Genomic DNA, 14,330 nt, shown 5'->3' with positions numbered 1-14,330 from the left:
ATGTGTAAAACAAGAAAATATATTAAAAACAATTACATTTTTGCATGCTATTGGAAATATACCAAAACTTTATATGAAATTTTTGTATCTTGGTATATTTCTCGTGTATCCACAGTTGTTTCTTGCTTGTTCAAAATATGAGACAATAACAGCAATAGAGCATTTTTGCGTCATGTTGCTCGCAGCGCGTTAACAGTGTTGTTCTATTATTAAACCAGTGGCCTGTTAAGCAACGACGACGGCGGCATCGTTTGTTGTTGTTGTGGGTTATTTAAACAAAAACAGCGCTAATTGCAGACAATAAATATATAAAATTTGAAATTATACAGTTCAGTAACGCAACGAATTTGAAAGAACAACATGTCGCTTCTGATTAGAGCCGCCTCCACAACACGTCAACTCATTCATAAGGTTTCCTATCATTAACATATGTTAAACACACTTAAGATTCTTGACCTTTGCCTCAAACTCCAATACGTCTTTGTTTATCTAAAATTGCAGTTGCCTGCACTGCAACAGCAGCAAGTGCGTCACTTGAATCTGTTGGAGTTCCAGTCGAAGGATTTACTGCAGAAATATGGCGTTGCCATTCAACAGTTCAAGGTCTTGGACAACTCCAAGACTGATGAGCAAGTGGTCCAAAAATTTGGTAAGCAACCGGTTGAGTTTTATATAATCTCTGAACTTAATTGTTGCTAATTATCACACACAGATTGTCCCGAATATGTGGTGAAGGCACAGATTCTTGCCGGTGGGCGGGGCAAGGGAACTTTCGACAATGGTTTCAAGGGAGGCGTGCACATAACCTCAAAGTAAGTGGCCACCGTTCTGCAGTGATAACGCAACAGCGATAACAGAGAATGTGTGTGGGAGTGAAAGAGATAGCAAGATAATAAACATAACAATTAAAATTTCACTTTGCAGCAAGAGCGAAGTTCTATCGCTGAGCAAACAGATGATTGGCAATCGACTGATTACCAAGCAGACACCCAAATCGGGTATTCTGGTCAACAAGGTGATGGTGGCACGCAGCGTCAACATCACCCGAGAGACTTATCTCTGCATTTTGCTCGATCGCGAACATAATGGGCCCGTCTTGATTGCTTCACCCGCTGGTGGCATGGACATTGAGGCTGTGGCTGAGGAAACCCCTGAGAAAATTAAGACTGTTCCTCTGGATATTGCTAAACCGATTCCGGAGAGCGTGCTGCTGGATGTGGCCAAGTTTCTGGAGTTCAAAGGTGATGCGGTGAAACGTTGCGCCGATGAGATACAAAAACTATATACACTCTTCAAGTCGGTGGATGCTGTGCAGATTGAAATCAATCCATTGGCTGAGACCGATAACGGTGAAGTTATTTCTGTAGATGCTAAGCTGAACTTTGATGACAATGCGCAGTTCAGGCAAAAGCCTATCTTTGACATGGACGTCACCGAGGAGGAGTCAGATCCACGCGAAGTAGAGGCAGCTAAATACAATCTCAACTATGTGGCCATGGATGGCAACATTGGTTGTTTGGTGAATGGCGCTGGACTCGCTATGGCCACCATGGACATTATTAAGCTCAATGGTGGCGATCCGGCCAACTTCTTGGATGTGGGTGGCGGTGTCAAGGAGGATCAGGTGGCCAAGGCTTTTGAAATTCTCACATCGGATCCCAAAGTCAAGGGCATACTGGTGAATGTCTTTGGCGGCATTGTCAATTGTGCCACCATTGCCAATGGCATTGTCGCTGCTTCCAAGAAGCTGCAGCTGAATGTGCCACTTGTTGTCCGCCTGGAGGGCACCAATGTCAACCAGGCCCGCGAAATTTTGAAGAACTCGGGACTCCCCATTCAGACAGCCAGTGATTTGGATGATGCCGCTCAGAAGGCAGTTGCTGCCCTCTAAAGTGGCACACATATACATTCATCATCATTAAAGACGCACAGTGTTTAGCATTTAAATGGACGAAACGTAGTTGTTATGCCTTTACATTTTATGGATTTTTAATCATATAAATACATACTTTATATATTTACACCGTTAAAATGACGTAGCGTTTGAATTGTTAACATGGCGGGTACAAGCTGCTGCTGGGAACATTCTGTAAACAGTGTTCTGTCTTATCGATAGGCAGCTTAGTCATGCCTATCGTTGCAATGTTAAGTGGTGTAATGTATCGCACAAGCTGCAACGATAGAAATATCGTTTAAAATTATAGGCAATTATGTCCAGCTCAAAATTAAAGTATTTTGATTCATAATACTGCTAATTACCGAATTCTAATTACAGTAGTTCATAATTCATACAGAAATTGTAATCATTATTATTGCGATATATTAAACATCGCTTAGCATATCGATAGCAGTGAGTCGCAAGCTTTGCCATCGCCAACCAGTCCACACCCTAAGCCCAAGAAACCAAACATTTCAAACGAAATCTGTGAAAAACATTGCCAATTCTCATACAAAGCATGCAAAAATCGCCACATTTTGCACGCGAGGATTCCCAGGAGCATCTGCCCAGCCCACACAACACCGTCAACATGAAGCGTCGCACTCTCGCTGGAAGCTGCGGCGTTGGCGTCTTCATATTTGCCTTCGCATTCATTGCGATTGCCTTTGCAACGCCCAGTTGGTTGGTGAGCGATTATCGCATAACGGGTGCGAAGCTGGACAGATTGGGACTCTGGGTGCACTGTTTCCGTTCGCTACCCGACGTCAACGATGACAGCCAGCGTCGCTTCTTCGTGGGCTGTCGTTGGGTATATGACCCATTTACCAAAGGCTACGATGAGATACGTGGATTCCTGCTGCCTGCCTTCATGATTGCCACACAGTTCTTCTACACGCTCACCTTCATTGGCATGCTGGTCAGTGCCATTGCGGTGCTCGTCTTCTTCCTATGCGCAGGACCAGATCAGAAGCACTTCATCAATCTCATTCGTGGCCTGGGCTATGTGCTACTTGGCTCTGGGGTGAGTGCAGCAATTGCTGTGATTGTTTTCGCGGTATTTGGCAATCGCAACGGTTGGATGCCGGAGCATGCGAACAATTGGTTTGGCTGGTCCTTTGTGGTGGCGTGTGTGGGAACCGTGCTCACCCTGGTGGCGGCCACGTTATTCCTCACTGAGGCGCACGTGCAACATCGCAAGCGTTTGCAGTTCAAGGAGTCACAGACACGCTTCGAGCTGGTGCGTGGTTAACCCACAAATTGCTTTCCCTTTTTTTGCTAAGTGACAATAATTTTGGGTAAGTCGTGGAGTATTCACTGTGAGACATGGGTTTAACCTTCATTCTTCTCATTTGTTTGCAGCAGCACACCACAACAACAGCAGCAATAACTACTACAATAACAAAAACAACACATTCCGTCCCCACGTCACTGCTACAAAGAATTCTCACCATATAATTAATTGTATACTTAGTTTTAGTTTGGCCTAAACCAGCAGCTAGTTGAATGTTTATGCAATTTGCCAGAGAACTTTCCGCATAACACCTCCCCGCAAAAAGAGACTTTCAGTTGGTACTTATGAATCATTCAATCAGCACAGTTCAATCAAACGACAAAAACAACGAGGCAAAACTGTTCTACCAGAAGACTGAATGAATCTGCAATGTTTCTTCTCAACAACATAGAATCTAACGAAGCTCAAATGAATCATTATCGCGTGTAACATCAAATATTTGCATAAGAAATTGCGCTCAATTAACGCACAATTACCCAGCCCTTGTCCCCCCGACAATGTGACACCTTCTCCTCTGAAATTGTTTTTATTATTTTGTATGACGTCGCAAGCGCTTAGAAGTAACAGTAGCAACAATTAGAAACACTCTCGTGCCTTAATTAGACATCGCTGCTAAATAGTTCATAGTGCCTTAAATCAAAGTATTGTTTAGCTTCTAAAATACCTGAGAATGCGCGTTGCGACGACAAACCGATTGGATTGCATAAACTTCTACTAATCAGTGCCTTAGATAAGCATGTCATGTCCCAAAATTAATAATGCTAAACAACAAAATGTAACTTAGTTAAGCACAACGAAACGATTAACGTCCAATACACTTCTTATATTTAAGACATTCCATTTTTCTAATATCGAATACACACAATTTACACTCGAGTTTACCTGCTAGTGAAGGTATTGAGAGCTTTATTGCATCTACTATGAACTCTTGTCCAAGAAATCTTACAAATTTTTGTACCATATTCAAAAGGTATTAAACTGTTTTTACCATATATATTTACACATACATATCTATTATACATGTAACTTTTTTGTACAAACGACTTTTTAGCTAAAGCGACGAATAATAAAGATTTTTATTGTATACAACAACAAAACAACAACAATATAAGTCAACTGCAATCTTGCATTTACTCCATGCGAGTTCAAGGCAACAAATCCCATAACAAAAGCAAATGAAAGATTTTTGTCTAAAGTTTTCCCATGAAACTAGTTGCAGTTATTTGATTGTATTGGGCAAACGAAGATTTATGCAACGCATTGTACTATATTAGTAACTGTAACAATAGTCAGTGAGTGGCTTTGAAACTCTTTTCGGAATTTCCTATTGGAATTCTGAACTAATTAAATCAGATCACCACTTAAAATTGTATTAAAATGGCAAACGCAAAATTGATAAAAACATTAAGTGAAAAGATGTATTTGGTCATAATTAGTCAGACCTGTCGGATTTAAGCCAGAGTAAAGTAAGAATTATGAAATCCATTTTGTGTTGTGCCCACACACAATTTGGCAAATTTGGCCCCCATGTCGTGAGGACGTGTCGAAAAGCAGCCAATGAAGATAGTGAAGCGTGAATCGCTGCTCAACAACGCAATCTGCATTCAACTATTACTCTCATAGTAGTAGTGACGATTGATGGATGGATAAATCGAATGGGTGAACTGAATTCGCCACAGATCTGATTAGCACTTGCCGAACCGGATGTTTTGTCTTGACTCACCCATTCACCCATTCGATCAGCCTTTTCAGAGAGGTGTTGTAGCCTTGACGATCATAGCGCAGAAATGTGCTAAACGCAAATTTATTATGCCAATCCAAATAGGAATCGTTGGCATGACCTCACAACAACATCAACTAGCCGACAAACTGAGAATCCAAATCTGCAAATGCCGTTAGAAAAGCAAATAAAATCCGCTTAGTTATTAATAACAAGTGCGAAATTCACATAAAAAAAACCGTTTGGATTTAAAATACTGTGAGAAAATCATCAAGTCGTGTGTTCAGCAAAGCGAAAAACGGCAAAACTGAAAAACCGAATTTCAAATTCCAAATGACGGCATAAATGTCAACTTTGACAGTTGCGAGAAAAAATTTTATATATAAAAAACAAGATTATTAATATTCTTATTATAGATATTACATTCTGATTTAAGACTGGCTTAATTACGACTACTATTTTAATAGCTACAGTAGTCACTCGATAAGCTAAAAGATAGAAAATATATTGATCTCAAAAAATTTCCATTTTCTTTTATTTTAGATCTTCCTTATATTGTTTTTGATAAAGAATATTCAAGAAATATAATGAAAAGTACTTATCTTTATAGTTTGACGAGTGTTCACTGTATTTGCCATAGAAGACACTTTTCAGCTATAATAAAATAAAATAAAACAAAATACGGAAGATTTTGAGTGTGCGAAATAAAAATTAAATTTATTTATTCAAATGAAAATAAATATAAATTAATAAGCATAGACAAAGATTAAAAAACAACAACAACAACAACAAAAACTTGGATCGCAAGTCGTGAATACAAATAAATTCTTTGTTAATTTGTAGCTAAGTTTAAGCAGTTTCAGTTGCTTTTTAAACAAATTTCGTTTTCATTTGCATAAAATGTGGCTGCTATCAAGAACATGACTAAAGGACAGATGGACAGACTGGCAGACGGACGGACAGAGAGTCATCATCGTGTATTGGTTAGTTGCTTCGGCAGCCTGTCAAAAAATTAATTTCAAAGCAAAGCTTCATTAACAAAGGCTATGGACCTGTTCCGAAGCGCCTAACAGAGATTAATTGCCCAAAAGAGCCGCCGCAACGAGAAGCGCTTTGGATAACGTTTTCTATCAAATGTTTTTTCTTTTTGTTTTCTTTGGATTTGCCGAAGTGAATGAACGCATTGAAACCAAAAGTTTTTGTGGATTCCAAGATATGAAAAAGCGCCGAGAGTTGAGAGTGCGTCGCGTCTTTAAATAAACACATTAGATTGATTATTGTTTATCGCACACAAACTTTCCTCATTCGTCTCTTGCCTACTGTATATGTTTTTTTTTTGTGGGGGCAACTCGCACTTTAAATATTGACGCGTCAAAGAGATGGATCTGGTATCCAGCCGCAACACGAAGGTCTTTTGAACCAATCGTCGCATTAAAACTTAATCGATTTGATACAAATAGAACTACTTTCATGGCATTCAAATTCAAACTATTAACGAATTGGTCAAAAACAATCGCCCACAAATGATAAACTCGTCTACTTTATTAGTTGATTCCATTTAATTGGTTTCCTTTTATGACTTTAGAATCTATTTGGCTGCTACTGAGGCAGCTCAACTACCGCCGCTGTTCCGTTGACCTTGAGCTTGACCAGGACAAGTTGTAAACAGCCTAAAGCCTCAGCTTCCAGCCTCTGACGTCTTTCGTCGCCGTATTTAATGAGGCATGCCCCGTGTGTCTCTCTACCCGCTGTCCAACTACTATAGTTATGCAAATTATCTTCTGTGTTATTTGCATAATTTGGAACGAGCTACTTTAACTTATCTAAAATGGAGCAGCTTTGCAGGAGCCACAATTTTTGCGAATTTGCATTTCCTACGTGTTTTTCAAAACGAGCTTCACATTATCATTATTATTCTTTGTGCGATTATCTAATAAACTTGACATGAGTTGATTTTGTCAAACACTTTCTTAATATTCATTTATTTTCATTTCAAAATCAATAGCTGCAAAATCAAGTTCTATAGGAAATAATTGACTGAGGCCACTGAGAACAATAAACGAACGAATCCGGTATAATAGTCATAATTATATAATAGTTTATTGTATACTCTAAAAAAATCCCGAATTTTTAACATAAATCTTCCAGAATTGTGGCTACTTAAAAGAAGCCAGATGCATTTGGTTAGTTCGAAGCGGTTTCTAATGTGATTATAGATTCATTGCATCCGTCTATCAATTGGATTTAAAACTAGTTTGTTTGAGGAAAGTCAATAAATAAACAATCCCGAAATTCAAAAACAATAAATGGCGAAGAAGTCTTGTTATGAGAACCATTCAACAGCTTAATATCAAAGTGAAAGTTCTTTCTTCTACAATGATTACATAATATTCTAGCTTCCGCTTCGCAGTTTTTTAATTATATAATTTCTTTCGTAATTTGCATGTATTATTTAAGCAAATGTCAGATGTGCAATAAAAATTCATTCAAATCTAAAAAATTAGAATTTGACGACTAATATTTCAACTCATTTTCTAGATCCTTTATCAAGTGCGAAGAATTTATTTGAGGTAGAACTAATTTTTCCTGCTGTTAAGTTAATTGGTTTTATGAACAAATTTGATAAAGCAGCCATAAATGTTTGTCAAATTTCGTAGAATTTTTGTCAATGTCAAAATGTGTTTTATCTGCATCAAATTTGTTTGAAATTAGAGTGATTTATAAGCTATAAATCTTCAAATATTAGAGTATTCAAACTGCGGTTTGAACTGAAATGAGTTATCATTGATTGAATGTCGGCAATAAATGACTTTCTTGTAGGCCATAAAAACAACAATCAAGACTGCAAACAGAATGTCGTAACTTAAGTCGGCCAGCCAGTTCCTTGAACTTGAACACGGGTTATCCGAAAATAGCAAATAGATAGGCATAGCTTTGAATAAACATGTGAATATTAGGTGAGTTTGTGGTAAAGATTCGTGAATGTCGCTTATGAATCTAGGAGACACAATAGTGAGTTTTTTTTTTGGGGGCTAGCAGGCGGCAGAACATGTGTGCGAGAGCCATGAGATATTATCATTTAAATGGTTTGGCCAACATGAAAAACGCCAAACCACCAGCCAAGCCGGACCAACGAGATGGGGGCATAAAAATAGTGCTGAGCAAAGCTAGAGTCAAGTTAGCCACAGCACACATTAACACTTGATCAGATAAAAGAGCTAACTTATATGAATTTTATGTAAATACAATATGCTATCTACAGTTTATACTATGGATATATATATCTGCGATATAGATTTAGTTTTTTATAATTTTTTGTTGGGTGGGTTTGGTTGCCTCAAATTAGCTGGCGAACACAAGTCTGTGACGATCATGTTAATGATCACGAAATTTTGGCTGAGTTATGAAAGTAAATTGGCATTAACACTTCATATCGTCAGAGACCGAATCAGAGCCTGTTGTGTCCAGTTGAAGAGCTGCTACATTAAAGTCTTGAAAACAAACAAAAACGATAAACACGAATGTAAATATAAGGAATATATGCATTATCGATTCGATTCAATTCGTTTCGATTGGATTTAAATTTATGCACACACTTTGGAATTTTGATATTCTGATATAGGCAGAAAGTAAGTTATAGACTATCCGGTAATAAAACAAGCTACTTCAACGAAATTTGGCATTCAGAAATGTGGTTGACTTTTCTGGTCCTAGTTCAATTCTCAGATGCGTCTCGTTTGACGACATTTGGGTGCGAATCTTTAATGAGTTGCTATTGGTATTAATTGCATTTATTTATGAATGTTGTTAACAAACAATAAACCACAAACAACAAACCACAAACAAAATGGCAGGCTAAAAGCACAACCTAATTGAATGATTTACATGCAAATTCGTTTCGAACTGCTTGAACTGCTCGTAAAAGTCAAATGATGATGCCAACGAGAACTCATTCCCAAATACATACCTAAAAGCTAAAAACCAAAATCCAAATATACAAATCTAAAAGCCCGCCTCCCAGCGAAAAACCTTAAGACTCCAATTAATATCAAATGTGACACCTGTGCCACAAAATGTATCATCCAATCTCCAATCTCCTGTCGCCATCGTCTACTAAAATGTTATTTAATTTGGGTTTGCTTTAGTTTTAGTTTTATAATTTTTTTATACAATATATTTTTGTTTAATTTCGTATTTTATTTTAGTTTTGGGTTCGTGCAAATTAATGCATGTTTTTATTTGTGAGACGCTTCAATGCCACCGGTCTTATTTTGTTGTTGTTCTTGTTGTTGTTGGTTTTATTTAAGTCTCCCATCTGTTTGTATTTCCTGAATGAATTCTTCAAATGTGGACAAACTAACGCATTATATAAAGATAAATCAATAGGCACCCTGATTTCAGTTTTTTTTTTTATTTTTTTTTGCTTGTTTTAGCCGCACAAAAAGTTTTTTGAAAGTTTCATTTGAGTCGAAGCGCAAATGACTCTTAAATGTCTATTAAGATACACAATAAATTATATTTAGTTCAGACAATATTCATGACTCTATTGTAGGTGTTTTTTTTTTTGTTCTACAAAAACAATAGATACACAACTGCGAGATACTTTTTGTTTGAGATACTTATTTGCATTCGCTAATGAAACTCATCATTCGTATTATATTTTTTTGTTTGTTTCAGTTTTTTATGTTAAAAACTATTTTGTTAATTATTATTTATTAAAAGTATTTGCAAATGGCATAAAAGAGGTTAATTGTTTCTTTGAATTTTTTAATTATTGTTCCGAAGCAATCATAAAAGCTGTGAATTGTTCTAAAGATCATAGGATGATTAAAACTGGAACTATACTGGAGATGAACGCAATTGCAGTTAAATGCCGTATAACATTTTTTATTAAGATATTCAAGAATATCCTGTTTATGTTGATATTTGAAAACCATGAAGAGTGCCGTTAAACCTACAAAATATCAAAATATCAAATTTTTTCGCAATAAATACTCCTTCTAATTAAATCTAGATATTGTATATGTATAACCTGTAGTTGAATTGCAACATTTCTAAAAATATATACTACACAAAAGGTAGTTTAATAGAATATTCTTTTAGAAATTGAAAGTCAAAATAACATCAGTTATACAAATGTTATCTATAGATCTATTTCTATTCATTCAGTAGGTCAAACTTTTATTGGTATAATGTATATTCAATATATTGTTTTGTGATTCGTTTGTGTGCTTAATTTAGTTGATCATGTAGTGTTATATTGCAAAATTTCTATAAATACATGCTATACAAAAGTTAGTTAAATAGAATTTACTTTAGAAATTGAAAGTCAAAATTTAATTGACGTTAAATGTTGTCTATTTGTATTCATTCAGTATGTCAAACTTTTGATGCCTTATAGATTATATTGTCTTGTGATTGATTAGTAAGCTTAATTTAATTAAGAAATCGAAAAAATGTAATCTATATATTGTATATGTTATAGCCTGTAGTTGTAGTGCAAAATTTAAAATAAATAAATACACAAAAGGTAGTAAAATAGAATTTACTTTAATAAATTGTTATTGGAATGAATTTTAGATGAGCAATATTGTCTTTAGATCTATTTCTATTCATTCAGTGGGTCAAACGTTTTTTGTTTTATAGAGTATGTTATATTGACTTGTGATTAGTTTTCTGAGCTTAATTTAGTTAAGAAATCGTAGAAATATCGCATATTATGTTAATAGGCGCAATATATCATTTTAATACCTCAATATTAAGTCAACAATTTATCAAAGACGGATTTTACATTCCACAGCAAGTAGCAAACGCAATCTTGGCCGATTTCGAAAACAAATTTATTGAATGTTAAAAAATGTGTGCTAAATAAATTAGCAATCATTTCGTAAAGAACGCATCGCTTATCAATTGTATCTGAGGCGGAAGTACACGAGTTCTCTCATCCGAATGATGATGATGATGATGATCAAGATGAAGATGATTTTGCAAACCTGCGAAATTGAATGACCTTTACACCAGAGAGAAACAAGAAGTTTAGCGTATAGAAACTGTCTTGTCTCAGCCTTTTTGATTGTTTGATTGTTGATTGATTGCGCTGCGCTGGTGAAAAGATGTTTGCAGTTTGTTTAACTGACAAATTCAGATGTTTTGCACCGCCTAAAGAGCCTTCGCCTGCAGTTCTGAACAGCAACAACATGACAATCACCCGCAGCTTGTCAGGTGTTTCCCTCAGTCAAGTCTGATCACATAATTTATGCATGAAATTTATATGCAAACTATTTGTCGATAGGCCTCAAACAAGTTGTTCTGCTGATACCAATGATAAGATGCCACAAACAAGCATGAGTAAACCCAAACTCAGTTGGCTGTCATTTGTGACAGGTCTGTCATTTGTTTCAGCATTATCTTAATTTTAATTGGCCATACAAAATGACACGCATTTAGTTGAATCGTTTTTGCTTTGAATTAGATTGGACTCGCGTCTCTCATGGATTTCTCACGCATTGTTTTTCGACTATTTCGTCTTTGATTTGAAAGTTAGGCTTAGTTTGTTTTTAATTCCACGCTCTGCAAATTTGACTAATGCATTTTTAATGGCGAATCCGTATCCGATTCGTCGTCGCATCAGAATCAGAATAAGAAATATGACATCAGCTTGTTTTGTGTTTGGCTTGAGTTCTGATTTCAATTACATCAACACTCAAGAACTCATTATGAGATGGCAAAGATAAAGGCCAAGAAGTGGTATGTGAAGAAGCGTGGCTTCGCCTTTCACATTTGCGCTGACATTAAAGGATTATATTTTTGATTAAAGTTGAGAAACTCAACGACACGCCTGGGAAATACCTCGGATGGCAAGTCAAGAACGCGCGATGCGCTAAGCGCAACATCTTTTTAGTTGATTTATATTTTGAGCCAACAGAAACTGCAATTGGTGGTCCAAGGTCGGGTATGCGACGACCCCTGCAAGTTCACTCCAGCTCCAGCTCCAAGCAGAGATCCAGCTGAAGTTAACTCGAACCCGCGTTGTTGTCGTGCAGCCAAGAAAGTCATTCAACTTTATGCATGAGTTCGATGCTGATAAACCTTACATAAGCATTCGCCAAACGAGGCATGCAACCAACCAACCAACCAGCAGCTGGTTTGGATGCTGCCTGCCTGCCGCATCCAAGGTCAACGCATGTCACATGCCGGTCGACAGGAAACTGGGATGATTCATGCCCAGAAACAACCGAAGACAGAAAGAGACATCGACTACACGCATAATATGTAAGTCAGGTCACCTTCTGATTCAGGGAAGCGAATTAAATTTTAAATTGATTGCTCGTACACATTTGCTGTTAACTCAGGTTCAGATCGGAACGAAACGGATCAGTCATCAACTCTTTTTTTGAGTCAGCTCTCAGTTTCATTGACATTTGATATTTCAACCAGCCAGGAGATTGCAATTTACACAGGCTTTCTCAATTTGGCCATTTCAAGATTGTGCGCAATAGTCTCTCGACGCAAATCGGAAGACGCATTCTTTTCGCTTGGTCAGCGGGCAAATACTTGTATTTGGTTTTGGGTTAAACTCTGTTTTAAAAAAAAAGCAAAAAAAAAGGTAACGTCGTATTTGTCAGCCTTAATTCGGTATTTGATAGTTTATGAATACATTATAAATATTCAACTTGTTTTTCGGCTTTGCTCTTGGGTGCTTTGTGTCTTGTGTTTTGTTTGTTCTCATCAAAGGTCGTTTCAAAAACAGTTTTCATCATCATCACCATCATCATCATCGTTTGCTGATGCTGCTGCGGTTGCTGATGATGCTGATGATGCGTGGGTTGAACAATATTTGTGTTAAAATTATTGAAATATACTTATTCATTAATGGTATTTATTAACATTTCTGAGCGGTCTAAATTACATTCACGCAGCGGGTTTTTTTTTTGCCAACCGAATTGCATTGCAAATTATGCTTCATAATTTTTGATTTTGCCATATTTTTTCGGGGCTCAATGAAATGCTGTCAAAAATGCATTTACATATGAGAAGCCCAACAAAATGCATTAAACACGCATTAAAACTCAATTTCTCACTTTTGTTTTCATTATTTTTTATGACAGTGCTTACGAGAGTAGCTGAGGGCAATAAAAAAGTTATCTCTATAAATTATGCAGTTATTTTGTGATAAGGAACTAGAAATGTTAAGCTATGAGCTGCAGTGGCAAGCAGAGGAAATCATGTACAAATTAATTATTTAATAGAAAATAAATTTAATAAAGTTCTTTGCAATGCAGAAATAATTGGAGTCTCTTTTTTACTCTTTTATATAAAATAAATTTAATAAGATTCTTGATAAAGCAAACTATGGCTGTCTTTTATTCACTTTTTTATTTAAAAAGTATTATTAGAAAAAGTAATTTAAAAAATAAATACAATTAAAGTTATTTAAAAATCAGAAAAAATTTGGAGTCTTTTATTCACTCTTTTATAGAAAATAAATTTAATAAAATTGTTTATAAAACAGTAAAGTATGAAAGCCTTTTATTCACTTTTTTCGATAAGTATCAAGGAAATAAAGTTTAAAATAAGATATATAATAAAAGTTACTTGTAAAGCAGAAAACTTTGGCCGTCTCTTATTCACTCTTTTATGCATTTTCTAGAGACTTCCATTTCAGTGTAGCGCCCTTCGTTGTTCATTGTGGCTTGAACACTCCATCCATATTGAGCCTACAAGACATCGCTAAGATGGCTAAAAAATCAGCTCCAATTGAAAGCGCCAGCTGTGCAGAGCCAAAAGGCGCTTCATGCTGCGTTTCAGCGTATTTCATTTTATTGTTTTTGATACTTTGGTTGACTTTGCCTTGACTTAAGCATTGTCGTTAACTTCATCCTGTTTACGCTTTGCAAAGAGTTGAAACACAACAACGACAACAACAACAACTTAACTGTGTCAATTGCAGTTTTCAAGAGCAACAACTAGAGAGAAGAGACTGCAAAACTAGTTGTAGGATTTAACAAAACTTAGCTAATTGTTTCCTTTTTGCCAAATGTGACAGCTACAAAATCACATTGCGTATACGCAATGCTAAATGTCAAACGTACAACATTCTTAAGACTTAAGAATTTCAGATTATTTAAGCGGATCATCAACATCATCATCGAACGGAAGCATGTCGTGGACGAGCTTCAGCTGCCAGTCACTGGAGCAACTAGGTGTCTAAATTAAGCCGAAATGGATTGCGATGATGACGATTGTGTAGATTAGAGGCGGCTTAATCGATTTCCTATATATGATCTCAGCATTAGACTTTTTTTCTTTTCTAGTATCAACTATCGGCTACCGTGTGATTTCATAATGAAATTATAAACGATTCGTCTCGATGTACACAA

At 36.3% G+C, this 14,330-nt stretch overlaps 2 protein-coding genes across 3 annotated transcripts; both read left to right on the top strand.

Moving 5' to 3' along the window:
• Nucleotides 1-213: 213 nt before the first annotated feature.
• On the top strand, nucleotides 214-2,039 carry LOC117569089 (succinate--CoA ligase [GDP-forming] subunit beta, mitochondrial). The gene is made up of 4 exons (XM_034250106.2): nucleotides 214-411; nucleotides 502-649; nucleotides 713-812; nucleotides 925-2,039. The coding sequence occupies exons 1-4, from the start codon at nucleotides 361-363 to the stop codon at nucleotides 1,889-1,891; spliced, it is 1,266 nt and encodes a 421-aa protein (XP_034105997.1). The 5' UTR covers nucleotides 214-360; the 3' UTR covers nucleotides 1,892-2,039.
• A 311-nt stretch (nucleotides 2,040-2,350) lies between these two features.
• LOC117569091 (uncharacterized) lies at nucleotides 2,351-4,065 on the top strand. Of its 2 annotated transcripts, none has more exons than XM_034250109.2 (2): nucleotides 2,351-3,234; nucleotides 3,302-4,065. In XM_034250109.2, the coding sequence occupies exon 1, from the start codon at nucleotides 2,457-2,459 to the stop codon at nucleotides 3,186-3,188; it is 732 nt and encodes a 243-aa protein (XP_034106000.1). In that variant the 5' UTR covers nucleotides 2,351-2,456; the 3' UTR covers nucleotides 3,189-3,234; nucleotides 3,302-4,065. The 2 variants fall into 2 exon arrangements, with proteins under 2 accessions (XP_034106000.1, XP_034105999.1); XM_034250108.2 differs by having other exon boundaries at nucleotides 2,352-3,234; nucleotides 3,299-4,065.
• Nucleotides 4,066-14,330: the final 10,265 nt, after the last annotated feature.

The sequence above is a fragment of the Drosophila albomicans genome, chromosome 3, assembly GCF_009650485.2.
Source record: "Drosophila albomicans strain 15112-1751.03 chromosome 3, ASM965048v2, whole genome shotgun sequence".
In the NCBI taxonomy this organism is placed as follows: Eukaryota; Metazoa; Arthropoda; class Insecta; order Diptera; family Drosophilidae; genus Drosophila; species Drosophila albomicans.
Note: the sequence above shows the minus strand (reverse complement) of the source record. Positions and strands in the feature narration are given on the sequence as shown.